A 16930-nucleotide genomic window follows, 5' to 3' on the forward strand; every position below is an offset into this window, starting at 1 on the left:
GGATGGAAGTCCCTTCCCCCAGTAAAAGCTACTGAGGGTTTTTTTGCGCCTGCTGCCTGCTGGGGTAGGGGGACAGTGGGTCCTGCCAGGTACTTCCGGGCTCTCTCTTCCACACAGGTGGCTCGGGGTGCTCCTCAAGCTTCAGGCTAGTATGTGTGTGTGTGTGTGTGTGTGTGTGTGTGTGTGTGTGTGTGTGTGTGGTGAGGGGCACAGGGGAAGGGGTGATGGTGATAATGGGGTGGGGGGAGGAGGAGGCATTTCTGGCTCCCAGGGCCTCCTCGGGAGAGTGAACGAGACTGGAGAGACCGACAGGACGGGGCACGCGGCCGAAACAGGGGAGCGGGGTCCAGGTGGCACCGGCACGCACTGCGCAAGGGCCGGGTGCGCAGCCATTCGCTGCACGGTTAGCGGCCGCTCCCAGGGGCCCGGCGGGACACACAGTAGGTGGCTCGGAGACCGCTGCGTAGCCGGCGGCGGAAGCGTCTGGGCCGGGAGGCGGAGACCCAGCCCCACCGGACTCAGGGGCTCCGGGAGGTCGGGGAAGCCCAGGCCCGGGGTCTCCTGGCCCGCAGAGCTCGCAGCCCTAGGCGCTCCCATCCCCGCGCGTCCGGGCCCGGAGAGCGCGCGAAGGGACAGGCCGGGGATAGGGGGAGGCGCCCAGACCGGCCGCCCCCGCCCCTCCCGCGGGTCCCCAGACCCCTCCCCTAGCCCAGACCCTCAATCCCGAACCCGTCGGCCGCCCCGCCCCGGCCGCCCCGCCCCCGCCCCGGGCTGCATCCAGGCCCTAGGTCCCAGCCGGGGGCTGCGGGCTCCCGCCGCCCGCCCCGCGCTCCCCCCTCTCGCCCGGTGCGGCGCCCCCCGCCCCCACCCCTCCCCGCCCTCCCACCTCCCCACCCACCCCGCCAGCCCGTGACCCTCCCGCCTGCTCCGGCTCCCGAGCAGCCAGCGGCCACCGGCTCCGGCAGCGGCGCACAACGATTCGGTGCGGCGCGGCGAGCACGACGTTCCACGGGACCCGCGGAGCCGCGTCGTGATCGCCGCCGGCCTCCCGCACCCGCACCCTCTCCGCTCGCGCCCCGCTCCGCGCGTCACCCCGCGGCCGCCCGCGGGACGGCGTGACCCGCCGGGCTCTCGGTGCCCCGGGGCCGCGCGCCATGGGCAGCCCCCGCTCCGCGCTGAGCTGCCTGTGAGTACCGCGCCGCCCTGCCCCGCCGCCCGCCCGCCGCGCTCCTCGCCTCACCCGCGCCTCTCTCTCCCGCCCGCTTTTGTCTCCCACAGGCTGTTGCACTTGCTGGTCCTCTGCCTCCAAGCCCAGGTGAGGAGGGGTGCGCAGAGGCGGGGGCCGGGCGCGCCGGTGGGAGACCCGGGTGGGCAGCGCCGGTCGGGGGCACCGGGACCGACTCTGCGGCTGGCGCCGGAGGGCTGAGGGCACCTTAGAAACCCAGCCCCGAGCCACCCCGAAGAGGGAGCTGAGAGGCACAGAGAGGTAGCACCCCGCCTGAGGTCACACAGCGAGTGAGTGGCCAGGATAGAAACGAAGGTCTCGGAGCCCAGCACTGTCCCCCGTGCTTCCTGGCCGGCTGGGGGCATAGGGAACACCCAGCCGCCGAGGAAGGGGGCAGCCGGGGCCAGGGGATGGATGTTCGATGTCAGGGGAAGCCGGGTGACTGCAGCAGAGACCCTCTCAGCGCCCCTCGGGGGAGGCTTGTGGCCGGTTTGGCCCAACGATCGGGTGCCCAGGTCCCCTGCACTCTCAACATTTGCTCCGTAAATTTGTCTTTATAAATGTCAGGGGTCGAGGAGGGCTGCCTCCCTACTTAAAAGCGCCCTGCTCCTCTAGGAAGGCCCGGGCGGGGGCCCTGCGCTGGGCAGGGAGCTCGCTTCCCTGTTCGGGGCTGGCCGGGAGCCCCAGGGTGTCTCCCAACAGGTGGGTCCAGCTTCTCCCTGGGGCTCGTTCATCCTGGGCTGGGTCTGCCCGACTTGCCTGGGTGGGGGATGGTGGCCTGGGCTGGCATGTTGGGGGAACCCCCAGCACCTGCTGGCGGCTTGGGGCAGTGAGGGGGACACAGGGTGATGGGGCCACTCGGGCCCCTGGGCAGAGTAGCATTATAATGGTGTATTGTGTATTTTTCAATTTCCTAAAGGTAACTGTTCAGTCCTCACCTAATTTTACACAGCATGTGAGGGAGCAGAGCCTGGTGACGGATCAGCTCAGCCGCCGCCTCATCCGGACCTACCAACTCTACAGCCGCACCAGCGGGAAGCACGTGCAGGTCCTGGCCAACAAGCGCATCAACGCCATGGCAGAGGACGGCGACCCCTTCGGTAAGGCGCACTGAAGGTAGCTTATGGGATGCGCGGCGCCTGGACCGCCAGTCCCAAGTGCACTGGCCGGGGGCCTGCAGGGTCCCCAGCTCAGAAGGGAAGGAGTTAAGGCAGAAAGGTGTCTTGAGGGTCAGCTGGGGAAGAGAGGGCTAGGGAAGGGGCCTGGGGGAGTACTTGGCCACAGGTGCCCCCTTCCCTGCCCAGCAAATGAATGAATCTAGGAATCTCCCTTTACACCTCCCCCCTTCATACACTCCTCCCCAGCTGCAGGTGGAGGCAGGGGGTTCAGGGGGAGGGGGCCTAGGTTTAAGGGAAGCGCTTGAAAGAGGATATGTCGCCAGGGCCCACAAAAGGAGAGTGGGAAAGAGAAGGGAGAGAAATCCCCTCAACTCTCCCAGTTGGAAAAGGGGGTTGCTGGAAACCCTTAAATACTTTCATCGGATGGGTCAATTACACGTGGAAACTGGGCTTGGAAGGGGGCTCTCCCTGCTCCACTCCCCCGGGAACACAGGCGGCTGGGGCAGGGCTCCCGGCTCCCTGTGGGGTGGCAAGTGCAGAGAGCTACTGCCGGCAGAGGGGCTGAGGACTGATTGATTTCTAAAACATTCAATATTCCTGCCTTGAAACGGGGCCAATTTCCAGAGTCCTGGATGTACCAAGAGAAAAGCAAGCCCTCTGGGCGGCTGGTGGTGTTTTTAGAGAGCGATTATTGTGAGTTTAAAAACCTTTAAATAATGACCACGTTAAACAAGCATGAAAGGAGAGGGGAAGACTCTATTAAAATGTAATAAAAAGGTGAGGCATTTTAAGAGCTAAGAAGAAAAATGAAGAATGATATAAAACAGAAAAAGAACGAGCTTTTTTTCAGATGTGGAGTTTGAAAGGAGTTGCAAGTCTGTAAATGTTAAAAAAGAGGTTCAAGATTGTTCTTTCTGAATCTCTGGAGAGACCCCCGCGTCTGGCAGAGCGATTAAAACTCTTCTTACTTTCACCTTTTTTAACATTTCCTGAATACTTTCTCCTCTTCTTGAGCCAGTTTGGGGGATCGAGTATGTCTCGCTGCATTTTTTCTGCATCGACGTAGCTGACTTCCCTTCAAAGCTGGAGGAGGAGACATAATTTTCCTGGGATAAATCTGTCACTGGGGTGGAAGAATAGGTTTGAAAATGTTAAGCTTTCCAAAAGCCCGGTCGGGAGAGCTGCCGTAAACTGTGGCCCCAGCTCCCCAGATCGGAGCAAATTCAACCGACATGGGAGAGAGGGGGCTCTCTGGGGTTGGGGGGGGGCGGCCTGCCCGGTGGCCGAGCTCCCCTGCTGGGCTAGCAGAGCAGGCCTACCGTCCCTTTGTCCCTCCAAAGTAGCTGCTTGCTGCCCTTCTCAGCTTCTAAGGAGAGGAGACGAATGCCTGGCTCTTCCAGGGTTTGCTCTATCAGAGCAAATGGCCCAGCATCCTTGGATTTTGGGGAGGGAAGCAGAAGCCAAGCTGGTGTGGTGGAATTCATCTTCAGACATCAGAGGAAGCCTGATGCTCACTTCTCTCCTTGGCCATATAAGAGGTTTCCCGCCTTCCCTAGTCCCTGCCCCACAGCAGGATAGGAGCTGGAGGCCCTAAGAACAGAGGCTCAGGGTATTCGGCCAGGACAGGAGAATAGCAGAGAGGTCTCAATGGCTTCTTTACTGGCCCCAGGAAGATGCAGAGGCACCTACTTCATCCCTGCCTGCCACATCTGGCCAGAATCCCCAGAGTGGCATCCTCTCACTCCTCCAGTCAGCATCCTTCCTGGCCCTTAAAAACAGCTGCCTCTTGCTGTGGAAGGCAGAGCAGGAGAGGGATGAGCAGACTGGCTAGGTCCAGGAGGAGGTGGGCAGGCAGTGAGGTGACAGCTGCATTTCCCTGTTGACTTGGGGCCAAACTGGGGGCTTGGCCACTGGTCCCAGCACTGAGCCTGTGTGAAGCGGGGAACATTACAAGCTGAGCAGTGATGACTGACTTGCTGACCTCGGTGCCCCAAATCCCTGCCATGGGTTTCAGGGACAGAGGAGGTGCCATATGTCAATGCAGGCTAAGCCTGAGAACTGCTTTCTCAAGGAGGGGAGAGGCTAGGCTCTGCGGCAGGGATGGCAGGAGAGCCAGCGCCTTCTGTCCCTTCCCAAACAGTGAAGTCAGACTCACTACTTTCTTGAGGACAGCCTATAAGAGATGATTGCATAGAGAGGTGAACGGGACAGGCTTCTGTGGCAAGTTGGCTGTCTAAGGGGAGGGGAGTGGGAAAGGAGGCATAGAATCTTTCAGCCTTGCCTCCTGGACTCCAGACTAAGAGGCCAGTGAGCACGATTCTCCCTCCTCCTCACCCACAGAAGGTATTTGGTCACTGGGCTGAGAAGCCCAGCTGTGACGAGGATGAAAGAGAAAAGACGATTGAGTTGTTGATTTCTAGACACTGGGCTGGGGACCCTGGTGACTGGGAAGCCACAGGGAAGAGGCAGGATCCTCCTGGCAGGTGTCTGAGATTCTGGGAAAGCAGCCTGCTTTGGGCTGTGTGTTTAGGGAGAGCTGTCCCCATCCCTAGCACCTTCTCAGCAGAGCAGAGCCTGGTGATGTTGAGGGGCTGGGGGTGGCCAAAGCTGTGAGTTAGAACCCAAAGTGGCAGAAACAGGAGACAATGCTTTCATCTTTGGCCTTGGGACTGGAGGTCACCACTTCACCCAAGTGTTTGTAATGACCTGTGAGACACGTGCACATAATGTTTGGAGTTGGAAGGATCCTCGGAGATCTTTTGATTAGCTATGGAACTCTGATTCAATTAAACTTTACTTAGAGCCTCAATCTAAGAGACATCACTGTCTGGTTTAAAAAGAGGGTGGAAGGAATGGCACTTCAGCCTTTTCAATTTGATGGTCCCAAGACCTCTCTTGAGAACCCAGTTTGAAAACCATAATCCCATCCACTGCCCTCTGTAAACCCAGGGGTGGGGCCTGAGGTCCAGAAAAGCCCTTTCTCCGGGTTGCACAGCATGTTAGTAGCTGGGCTGGAGCTAGAGTCCATGTTTTGGGTTCCTGGTCTTTGGAGCAGTTGCTGCTGGGCTGTGACAAGTGTGTGGACCAGCTGGGGTCAGGGATCTGCCAATAGCCATCCTGCTACCTTCTCTGACAGCAAAGCTCATTGTGGAGACGGACACCTTCGGAAGCAGAGTTCGAGTCCGAGGAGCCGAGACGGGCCTCTACATCTGCATGAACAAGAAGGGGAAGCTGATCGCCAAGGTGAGGCCCCAGCAGGCAGGTGAGGTCCGCGGGACCTGGGGAGTGGCTTGGGCTGGCTGGACTCCTCCATGACAGTCCTGTGCTCTGATCCCAACAAGGTAGGCAGAAGGCCACAGGGCCATCTTGGGGTTACCTCATGATTGGGTGCAGGAGTGAGGGAGAAGGAAGCTGAGAGATGAAAACTATAAAAGGCAAAGGAGGAAGAATGAAGGCTAGGGAAGGGGCTGGGGGGGGTTGGTAAATTCCATATATCTTTTTAACAAATCGCCAAATTGCTTTGCTATTATGTCCAATTACATGGTACCAGCATTTGGAATGTTCAGTAAGCCGCAGGCCCAGCCCCTCGGCCGAGCTCTGAAATGGCTCCATTAGTCACGGCTCCTCTCCAGCCTCGAGCTCCCCGCTTCCTGGGCTTCTAGGGCTGGGGTCTCAGCATCTCCTCCCAGGCCTCCCCTCCCCCACAGGGTGGCTGCCCTGGGGCCAGGGAGCCGAAGTCCTGAGGGGGTGAGAGGGGCAGGTGGGGAGACGGGTGGCCAGACTGGTGGGCAGGAGGCCAGAGCAGGCAGGCTCTGGGCCCCTCTCTCTGTCTTTCTGCGTTGGGGCCCAGCCCCTCCGTAGACAACCATGTGTCACTGCTGCCTGGGAGGACAGGAAGTTGCCGGGTGGGCTGCGAGTTGTGAGGGATTAGAGAGCGGGTGCCCAGGCAGGGGGTGGGGCTGCGGCTCCTGCCCACCTCGCCATCTGCTGGGGTGCCCACCTGCTGTCTGGGGCCGCTCGCCCTCTGCCTCTGCTGGGGGGGCTCTGTAACGTGGTGTCTGGCTCCCCTACCTGCAGAGCAACGGCAAAGGCAAGGACTGCGTCTTCACGGAGATTGTGCTGGAGAACAACTACACAGCGCTGCAGAATGCCAAGTACGAGGGCTGGTACATGGCCTTCACCCGCAAGGGCCGGCCCCGCAAGGGCTCCAAGACGCGGCAGCACCAGCGTGAGGTCCACTTCATGAAGCGGCTGCCCCGGGGCCACCACACCACCGAGCAGAGCCTGCGCTTCGAGTTCCTCAACTACCCGCCCTTCACGCGCAGCCTGCGCGGCAGCCAGAGGACTTGGGCCCCCGAGCCCCGATAGGTGCTGCCTGGCCCTCCCCACAACGCCAGACCACAGAAAGGCTCATCCTGTAGGGCACCCAAAACTCAAGCAAGATGAGCTGTGTGCTACTCTGCAGCTGGGGAGGTGTGGGGGAGCCCTGGGTTCCAGTTGTTGATATTGTTTGCTGTTGGGTTTTTGCTTTTTTTTTTTTTTTTTTAAACAAAAGAGAGGCTCTATTTTTGTATTCCACTTGGCTGTGGTGTCTGTCTTCTTAACTCTCAGAAAGCCCCATTAGTGGCCTAGACTGGGATTCCGGCTGGGGGTTTGTGGGGCTGGGGGGCTTTCTCTAGCCTGTGCTGCTGAGGCCCCAGTACCTGCAAGGCCAGTCCCAGGGCTGGGCAGCCAGGGACTCCACTGCACCCCCAGGTGGGGCAGGGAGGAAAGGACTGTGACACAGGGCAGTCCTCCTAGAAGTGGGTATCAGACTGGTGACTATTAAATGATTGAAATATTTATTTAACTTGCATATTAAAAATGTGTGCTGGAGAGTGAGTCCTGCCGGGGTCAGCCCCTTCCCCCAACCTTGCCGCAGCTGGAGGGCGGCTGGGAGACGCAGATGACCAGGCGCCAGCTCTGACCGCAGCCTTCCTCCAGCCTAAGGGCCCCTGCCTGTCAATCATCCCTGACACTGTCACTTGAGGGGTTTTCCTGCAAGGACAGAAGCAGGGAAAGGGGCAAGAAGAGGCTGTTAGCTAGTCCTTGGAGCTCTCAGATGTGTACCTCCTAGCACTTTACAGAGGTCATTGCTAACACTTCCCCAGGCCACCTCAGGGCCAGAAATAATGGATGTGCTAGGACCAGAGCTGTAATCATGGATTTAAACCTCTTAAAAAGTGCTTCTCTGAGTGCCTAGGTCCATGTGGGAGACAGGCTGGAGATTCCAGAACTTGTTCTTTCTGAGACTCAGGCTCCAGAAAATGAAAGAAAAGAGCAGCTACCAGGGTCCAAGGTGGGGGCATGTTGGAGGGGGACCGCCAAGACTGGTGTTGACAATTGTGATGTGGGACAAGTGATAACCTTGGGTGATCTGGTGAGCTAGCTGTGGGCAGAAAGCACTGAGCTCAGGTGCTGCAAAGAGCCTGGGGAACTGTCTTCCAGGAAGAGGCTGCCCACCTCGGAGGATGGGCCTGGTGGGAGAGGAGCTGGGCACTGGATGGCACCAGAAGGGAAGCTCATAGGCCTAGCGCAGAACTAAAGGCAGTCATGGCCTTGGGGAGAAGCAGGAGGCCATGTGTGGAGGGAGGGAGGGCTGCTGTGGGAGTGGTGGAGCAGGTCATGGTGTGGGCAGAGAAGGGAATGGACAAGGGTGCAGGTGTGTGTTTGCGTGTGGACTGGTGAGACTGGTGTCCCGCCACACCAAGGGAGAGCCCAGGCCCCACGGCAGTTTCCTGAGTACAGAGCTGGCCCAGCCTTCATCACTGAGGCCTCCCATTAGGGCTGCTCATGCTTCCTTCCTTGTGGATGCCCTGGGCTGGTCCCACAGCCCAGCTACTGAGCCAGTCTAGAAACTTCCCTCCTCTAGGGCTCTGTCCATTGGCATCTCCTGGGGTAGGGAGCAACCCAAGGCTTCCTCCCCAAGTTTCAGGCCCAAGTCCCAGGCTTAGTCCACCCCGGCAGATCAGGAATTTCGAGGCTTAGTGGGAAGCCTGGCAGTAGAGGCTGGCTTGTCCACCCACCTCTCGTGGCCTGCCACAGGCGGTGAGGGGCTCTGGAGAGAGTGGGTTTCTGCTGGTGCATAGACACTGGATGTAGCGAAGGGGCCCTAGATGTCTCTCTTCCAGTTCCCCCAGCTCTTAGTGCCTCCTCCTCTGCTCCCTTCCCCCTTTAATTAATTCTGGGTGAGCAGCCTGGCTTTATTGTGCAAGGAGCTGGGGTCTCACTGTGGGAAAAGTCACACCTTCTGAGCAGCTTCTGATGCCATGCAAATGAAGGGACCGTCCAGGAAACGCTTTCATCTGCACGGTCTCCTGTCCAGCCCCTAGCCCCGTAATTACCCACATTTCATTTGTTTGAGAGCAATTCCTGGGGGAAGGCACTGAGTAGGAGGGAGTCTGGTGCGGGGGGTGGAATGTCAGGCTCTCCGCCTGTGATCCTGGCCACAACGTGGGGCCAGGCTGGGCCAAGGCTGGTCACTGGCTAAAGCTAATCCTCATGCCCCCAGGTTGGGGAGGCCTGAGTCCTCCAGGGTGGTGGCAATGGGATTGTGCCATGTTTACTTCTTGGAAGAAGAAGGGAGCTTTCCAGAGAGCCAGACCTGCCTTCTAGAAAGAGACACCTGGATAGGGAAAGGTGAGGTGGAGGGGGACAGAAGGGTGGGACCTGGTCTTTGAGGTTGCCTGCGGCTTTGGGAAGAGGTTGACTCCCAGTAGGACCCCAGGCCAGGGACCCATGGGAGCTTCGCCCAGAGCACTGGGGCTAGGCCGGGCTAGAGCACCCATCAACTTGTTTATCTTAGAGCCGCTGCCTCCACAGAGCCCTCACTAATGGGGTTTTACAGCCCACTCAAGCTGCAACTGGCCAAGAATCAATCATTACCGGCACTTAGTGGTTTGATAGTTAACAGCCTGAACTGAAGCCAAACTGGTTGTTAACTGTGATAACAACTGATTTCAAGGGGTTATTGCCGGCCCAATATGCTCAGCCCATTTATTTCGGGGAAAACAAGCAGGGAGCTGTTGCGAGGCCCAGAAAAGGGAGGAGGACTGGGCTTCTCTCAGCCAAAAGGTGCCCTGCCACTCGGTCCTGGAGTTGGTGCTGGCTGCGAGGGCCTAGGGGCAGGCTGAGGGCTGCTTCAAGGCTTGACCACGCACACCCACTGAGGGCCTGCGTGTGAGCCCAGCCGATCCACACACTAGGCCCTCTCCAGCCTTCCCTCTCCCCAGTACTCACTTCAATTCTCCTCCTGCCTTCCCCCCATGATGTCCCAGAAGGACGGTCTCCATGAGGAGGAACCCAGGCCCAGTGGCCAGGACTCTACTTGTCCCCACTCAGCAGCTGGGGCTGCACCCCCTGGCTCATTCCTTCCCCACCCAGGGCTCCCAGAGTCCTGCCAAGTACAAACCAGAAATGCCTTTCCTTTCAAAGCCAGCAAAGAGTCCACTTGGGTCTTGACTAGAAAAAACGAGCAAGAGTTCTCTCTTTCCACAGCACCAGGTCCTGCCTCTACCCCTCCCTTCCTCCCTCAGCCAAATGGAAGCAGGTGAGGCTAGGGTCAAGCATCATTCTAGAATGTTGCTGCTACAAAGGGGCTCAGGAATTCCCCACCCTCCACAGATGACAGCGGCAGCCCAGATGACCCATAGCTAGGGTCAAAGCTGGTGCTGTCCTAGAAATTGGGTTTCCCCTCCCAGATCCAGGCTGCCTCCTGTAGGCTGCAGGTCTTTCCTTAATTCCATTCATTCATTCAGTAAATTTTGACTGAGTGCCTATGATGTGCCAGGCTCTGTCCTGGGTGAGGGGACAGAGCAGAAAATAAGACACAAAAATGCCTGTTACTCTGGAGCCCATATTCTAGTCGGGGAGGACACATCAGTCAGTGACAACCACCACATAGACCAATATAGATTCAAAAACCACCTTCTTGGATTCTTCCCTGTTTCTATCCTCTGACATTCAGTCATCTCAATATTCCAGAGAAGAGGATGAGTGTGAAGGGTGGTGGCGATTTTAAACAAGGTGATCAGGAAGACCTTGTGGATAACTTCGGGTCTGAGCACACTCCATCAGGGTAAGGTATTCCCATACCCGGGGGAGGACGATCCAGGTGGAGGGAGCAGCCACTGCAAAGGCACACTGCATTAGGGGGGCAGGAAGGAGGCCACCACGGCTGTGGCACAGCTAAGGGAGGATCTTGGGGGTGTGCAGTTGGGGGTTGGGGGTAGTAGAGAATGACAGAAACTGAGGTGAGGTCGCAGAGACAGAAGGGGTGCAGAGACCTTCTGGCAAAGGGCAGATCATGTGAGGCCATTGAAAAGACTTCAGCTTGGACTCTGGATGAGACCGCAAACCACTGAGGATTTTTTTTTTTTTTAAACAGAGTCCCCCTCTGTCACCCGGGCTGGAGTTCAATAGTGCCATCTCGGCTCACTGCAACCTCTGCCTCCTGGGTTCACGCGGTTCTCTTGCCTCAGTCTCCCAAGTAGCTGGGATTACACGTGTAGCTAATTTCACTGAGGGTTTTCAACAGTAGAGTGACATGATCTGAATTAAGTTTTCCCAAGGTTGCTTTGGCTGCTGTGTTGAGACTAGACGGTAGCAGGGCAAGGGAGACCAGTTATGAGGTTACTGCAATAATCAGGTGAGAGATAGTAGTGAATGGAAGATGGTGAGGAGAGAGTGGGGTTTTGGACATTTTTCGCAAGTAGAGATGACAGGATTTGCTGATGGATTTGCATGTGGCTTGTGCGGAAAGAGAGGAGTCTAGGAGTTTCCACGGTTTCTGGCTTGAGCAACGAAAAAGATGGAGGTGTCATTCACTGAGACGGGGGAGATTCCAGGATGGGCAGATTTGGAGGGGAAGGGTAGGAGTTTGGTTTTGCACATGTTACATCTGAGCTGACTACATACGTATTCAAGAGGAGATGAGTAGGCAGTTTTGTGTGAGTCTGGAATTCAGGGGAGAAGTCTAGTGTGAAGATAGCAATCCGGGAGTGTTCAGCACACAGATGATTTTCAAAGCTGGGAGACAGGATGGATACCTTAGGGAGTGAGCAGAGATGGAGGAGAGGAGCCAGCCAAGCCTCAGTGTGCTCCAAACGTTTAGAGGTCAGGTGAAGAGGGAGAACTGGCAAAGAAGACTGAGACTGTGTGGCCCATGAGGTAGGCAGGGGGAAAAGCAGAGAGGGCTGTGGCCTGATGACCTAGGGGAAGGACAGAAGGATTCTGAGTCCAGAGCTTTACCTGGGGCTAGGGAAAAGTTTCATGTCATCCTGTCTCCCTACTCCCTACCCCTGACTCAACCCCAGAGCTGAGAGGAGGTGGCAAAAAACCAGGGCTAGTTTAACCTGGGAGCATCACCCTTGCCTCTCATCAGCAGTTCCTGCTGGCTTTCCCTCCAGAACATCTCTCCAGTCCAATCCATCCACCACCCACCCTATCTACCTATCTACTGCTACCACCCTGCTCCAAGCCATCATCAGTTCTTGTCTGGCTTATGGCAGTACCCACCCCCCCACCTCAATTGCTCTTCCTGTTTCTTCTCTTATCCCCCTACAATCCATTCTGCACTCAGAAGCCAGAATTTTCAAGACACAAATCTGATTGTGTTACTCCCGCCATAGCTACACTTGAATTCAAACTCATTTCCAGACCAGCACAAGCTTCTCCACGCTCTGCCTGTGGAGCTCCACTCCTTCCCCGCCCTCCCTCTTGCCTGCTGCTCCCTGGACACACTTCCTCCAGCTTCTCTAATAAGCCCAGGGAGCCTCAGAGCCTTTGCACTTGCTGTTCTCGCCACTTGGAATGTCTTTCCTCCAAATCACTGGCTGGCCGACCGCGTGACGTGGGTCTCTCTGCTGTCACTGTCTGCTTTCTTGGGGGTGGGGGTGGGGGATGGAATCTCACTTTGTCACCCAGATTGGAGTGCAGTGGCATGATCTTGGCTCACTGCAACCTCCACCTCCCGGGTTCAAGCATTTCTCGTGCCTCGGCCTTCTGAGTAGCTAGGACTACAGGCAGGCGCCACCACACCCAGCTAATTATTTTTTGTACTTTTATTAGAGACAGAATGTCACCATGTTGGTCAGGCTGGTCTCAAATTCCAGACCTCGAATGATCTGCCCGCCTCAGCCTCCCAAAGTGTGGGACTACAGGCAGGCGCCGCCACACCTGGCTAATTATTTATTTATTTTTATACTTTTATTAGAGACGGAATCTCACCGTGTTGGTCAGGCTGGTCTCAAATTCTAGACCGCAAGTGATCCGCCCGCCTCAGCCTCCCAAAGTGCTAGGACTACAAGCAGGTGCCAACACGTTTGGCTAATTGTTTTTTTTGTGTGTGTGTGTATTTTTAGTAGAGATGAGGTTTCACCATATTGGCCAGGCTGGTCTCAAACTCCTGACCTCAGGTGATCCACCTGCCTCGGCCTCCCAAAGTGCTGGGATTACAGGCGTGAGCCACTGTGCCCGGCCTCTGCTTTATTTTCTACATTACACTTATCACTGTCTGATCTTATCCTGTTTTTTTATTTACTTGCTTTTGGTCTACTCTACCCTTACCTCCCAGGAGAGCAGGAACTTTGTTTGAATTGCTCATTGATGAACGCCCAGTGCCTATAATGGTGTCCAGCACATGGTGGGTGTTCAGCAAACATTTGTGCAAGCAATCCACATAGAGCAGGTTCTGAGGCAGCTGCGGAGAAGGCAGGCTGGGAGTCCTCTGTATCCAGGCCATGGGTCAGGCGTTAGGAAATGTCTGAAGGGCAGGGAGACCTGAGGGTGGTCCTGGGATGGGTGACTTCTCTTTGCCCATCCGACATGCACTGCTTACTAAAAAAGGTCCAAGGCTGTCTGGCACAGGCCCCCCATCATTTTCTCAAGCTGCAACGAACGTCTCCAAAACCTGGACAGGCAGACATCTAGGCAGGGCCTATTGGGCTGGACGTCTCAGAACCTCCCCAAATTCTGCTTTCTTCATCGCCATCGGGTTTCCGTAGCAACCAGAGGACTTCACAGGAGAGAGTGAGGGGGAACTAAGAGCCAGAGAGAGCAGAGGAGAGAGGAGGAGAAAGTGGTAGCAAGACAGATGGGGAGCTGGCAGGAACTCCAGGGGGATCCCCAAGTCCCATGTTGCCGTGGAGGATTGTGCCAATAGGTCCCTTTGGTTGCCCCCTTCCCCATCTGGATCTCTTGCTGACCCTCAAGAAGTAACTGTCCATCTGGGCAGGTCCCAGAGCTGACCCCTCATGAAAAACCCACCCCCCCCCACCCCCGCTGGCAGGCCCTGAGTGAGGCTCCGGCTCCATCTGCGGTCTAGCTCCCTCCCTAGCCCCTCTCTTGGCAATAGTGGAACTGGCTGCAGCCCCTGGGTGGGTTTGGGGAGCATTTCCTGCCATTCCTTCCCTGGCTGTGTATGGAGGAGTGGGTATTGGGGGAGGACAGTCAGCATTCTGCCCTGCTGACCAAGGTCCCCACCATTGGCATTTGGAGATATGGCCAGGTCCCCAGTCATGAAGACTCAGATGGGCTGTAGGTGAGGGCCTGGCTGGAGGTGCTCAGAACAAGGGCCCAGGCCTGGGCATGGCATTCAGGGAGCACAGAGAAGCCTGAATAGAGCTCTGGCCAGTGTGCTGCCTCACATTCCCTTGACACCATAGGTCCGGAAGATGCCTGGCTTGGGACCTGAGAGTGGCAGAATAGCAAAGCCTGCAGCAGCCACAGCACTGTGGTCCTGAGACCCAGGCCAACTTCCTAGAGGACTGGTCGGTGACTTCAGAGGTTGGGGGTGGCCTGGGCCAACACCCAATTCCAGCTGTCCCTCTGCCCCCATACATGCAGCCCCCCAAAAGCCCAGATTCCAAAACTACCTTCTTGGACTCTTCCCTGTTTCTAGCCTCTGACATTCAATCATCTCAATATGACAAATATCACCAAGTCCTGCAGAATATTTCTTCACAAAGAACTGCCCCCGTCCCATCATAAACACACCTGGGCCACCCCGTGCTCTTCCAACCCATTTCCCTGCCCAGTCTCTCCCTGGGCTTTTTCTACACCCTCCCCCTCCCCCCTCTGCAAGGGGCCCTTGGTAATGAAGAGCAAACTCATAAAACATTCATCCTGGGTAATACACCGTGTAGGAGCTGCCTGATCTCAGTTCTGATAGAACAGGCCAAGTCAGCAGGACGCTGGGACTTAGGCTTCTGAGGGTTTGGGCTGACTTCTCTACCTTGGGCTCAAGTTCCAGCCACTTCCCTTAAGGCAGCTCTTATCTTCCCTGGGGTGCTGGGGGTGGGGGCTCTTGAGCTGAGTGGCAGAGGAGGTTCCTGAGAAGGGATGAGAGCAGCCCAGGGAGGGAGGGTGGCTGCTAAGGGTGTCCTTAAATGAGGTGTGATGGGTAGCTGGGGCTCTGGGAAAAAAAGCTTGACGACAAGGTGAGCCGAGTGACCAAATGGCTAAAGCCACAGCTTTGTGCTGAGTGTGGGGGGCGGTCAGAGCCTAAGCAGGTGGTGTCTAAAGTTGCTATTTTGGCCTGGGGAACCCTGGTGTGAGTGTGTACAAGTGTGTGAGGGATGGGAGACTCTGGTATTGGTGGCAGGCCCTCTGCAGGAACCCGGCCCCAGGAAGCAGGCCCCCATCTGGGCACTTTCATCAGACCAGCAGGATGGGTAGACAGACGGAATGGAAAGAAAAGGGGATTTTCCTTTTTTTCACTCCCCCTACCCCTGGCATTTGCTCTGACACTGCTGTGGCATCCTCCAGGCCTCAGCAGAGTCAGAGAAGGAAGTCAGAGGAATGGCCACAGGGACAGCCAGAAATCAGAAGTGGCTTGGTGTGAGGGTGAGGGGCAAGGGCTTTGGAGTCCAGCAGCCCTGAGCTTGAATCCTGGCTCTGTCACTGCCTGGTCATTTAACCAAGGCAAGTCAGCTCACCTCTCCCAGCCCCCACTTCCTCACCTGCACAACAGGGAATCACTCCACCATAGGAGTTGCCAGGACTGAGTTAACATGAGCGTGTCAAGTGTCCAGCGGTTACCTTAACAATGCTTCCTAACAGTGATGGTGTGGGGGCTACTGCCGGGAGGGAATCTGGGAGAGGAGGTGGGCCACCTGAACTAAGTCCCTGGGAGCCCAGGTTTGCACAGTGGCATCATCAGAGAGGCATCGAGGAGCAGAGTCTGCAAGGAGACTGCTTTCCTGGGGAAACAGCTCTGGCAGCTGAGGGCCTAAGGCAGCCAGGAGGCTGGGAAAGAGACTGGGCAAGGTCCTTCATGCACACAGAGACTGACTGGCCTCTCCCCATCCCTTCCACTCATCCAAGCAGGTGTGGCTGCCAAAGGCCCGGGCCCCTGAAGGCCTGGGAGAACTGAGAAGGACGGATGATGTGGCGGCTGCAAGGGGGATGGTTTCCCTGCTTATCTTGGGGGCCAGTGTGCACGTTCTTGCCTCTCTGCCCCTCAGACCTGGCTTTGCCTCCCCCCTCCCCACCCCAAATAAGCCCATGCAAATGGGGGAAAAGTCAAGCCTGAGTTGCTGGAGTTGGGAAAAACAGAAAAAGAGAGAAGCACTGAGAACACAGAGAGCGGACATTCAAGGCTCTGACCTTTCCTCTAGCCAGATGCGAAGACTGTCCTTTCCCTAGTGCCTTGCATTGATTCAGAAGGGTTTACTGAGCACTTCCTATATGCCAGGCAGTAGAGTGTTGGGAAGCAATGGTGCACAGGTTGGATAGATCCCTGACTCCTAAGGCCTCCCATGTAGCAGATGGCCATGGTTAGACAGGCCTTCCTGATGAGGAGTGGGAAAGGCTGAGACAGGAAGGGCAGGGTTTGTGTGAAGACGCTGGGGTTTAGGGGATGGGGGGCAGGAATGCCGAGTGTGCTGGCCATGGCTGGTTTTTAGGCAGCTAAAAACTGGTGGAAGACAGGACCCTGGGCTGGTTCTGCTGGAGTTCAGCTCCACTTAGCTCAGTCCCAGTTGAATTCCATGAACACCGAGTATCGAATTATGGGAGAGAGCGGGGTGGACGTGGCAAGGTCCCTGCCTTCAGGCTGGCCCATGTATTGGGCTTCCCAGAGTAGTGAACCTGAGTCTACGATACAACATGGCGCAGGTAACACGTGGGTTAGCACCAGGCACTGTGCCTGCGTGGCTCACAAGAGCCTTCACAGAGAAGACAGATGAGAATGGAATTGCTGTAGGATCCTCTGGGAAACTTGTCTTTTCTGAACCTTAACTTCCTCATCTGGAAAGTAAAAGGTTTGAATTAGATTATTTGCTTAAAAATTTTTTTTAGCAACAGAAACTTTTTTCCTGAGCAAAACCTGTATGGAAGCCTATTTTATAAAATAGACTTAAACAACATTTGTTTTGGATGGCTCAGGGATTGGGGTCCCTTCAGCTTCTTGTGCCTGGCATCTCAACTGTAGCAGGTGGTAAAGGAGATGAAGGGTCTGAACCCTTCAAAACTCTCTTGGACATCCAGGAGAGGATGATGGCCAGGACCTATCAGAGAAGAGGTGGGTGGGCTCCAGGCCTGCTGCCCA

The 16930-nt window shown here is 56.6% G+C and overlaps 1 protein-coding gene and 1 long non-coding RNA gene across 5 annotated transcripts; one reads left to right on the forward strand and one right to left on the reverse strand.

Moving 5' to 3' along the window:
* Positions 1-397: 397 nt before the first annotated feature.
* On the forward strand, positions 398-6921 carry FGF8 (fibroblast growth factor 8). 4 transcript variants are annotated; one of them, XM_055242862.2, is made up of 6 exons: positions 398-1186; positions 1279-1315; positions 1841-1927; positions 2145-2325; positions 5480-5586; positions 6421-6921. In XM_055242862.2, the coding sequence occupies exons 1-6, from the start codon at positions 1155-1157 to the stop codon at positions 6709-6711; spliced, it is 735 nt and encodes a 244-aa protein (XP_055098837.1). In that variant the 5' UTR covers positions 398-1154; the 3' UTR covers positions 6712-6921. The 4 variants fall into 4 exon arrangements, with proteins under 4 accessions (XP_055098837.1, XP_055098846.1, XP_055098855.1 ...); XM_055242871.2 differs by having other exon boundaries at positions 2178-2325; XM_055242880.2 differs by lacking the exon at positions 1841-1927.
* Positions 3098-9912, reverse strand: LOC129462690 (uncharacterized). Its single transcript, XR_010115745.1, has 3 exons — positions 9794-9912; positions 5468-5552; positions 3098-3466 (listed from the first exon to the last, which is right to left on the reverse strand). It is a non-coding gene; the product is annotated as an uncharacterized lncRNA (long non-coding RNA).
* Positions 9913-16930: the final 7018 nt, after the last annotated feature.

The sequence above is a fragment of the Symphalangus syndactylus genome, chromosome 2, assembly GCF_028878055.3.
Source record: "Symphalangus syndactylus isolate Jambi chromosome 2, NHGRI_mSymSyn1-v2.1_pri, whole genome shotgun sequence".
Classification (NCBI taxonomy): Eukaryota; Metazoa; Chordata; class Mammalia; order Primates; family Hylobatidae; genus Symphalangus; species Symphalangus syndactylus.

Excerpts from the sequence above, each read along its gene's own strand:
- FGF8 (XM_055242862.2), top strand. The coding sequence starts at position 1,155 with ATGGGCAGCCCCCGCTCCGCGCTGAGCTGCCT. Across the intron at positions 1,316-1,840 it reads TCCTCTGCCTCCAAGCCCAG|GAAGGCCCGGGCGGGGGCCC; the intron begins GTGAGGAGGGGT and ends CTGCTCCTCTAG. Across the intron at positions 1,928-2,144 it reads CCCAGGGTGTCTCCCAACAG|GTAACTGTTCAGTCCTCACC; the intron begins GTGGGTCCAGCT and ends AATTTCCTAAAG.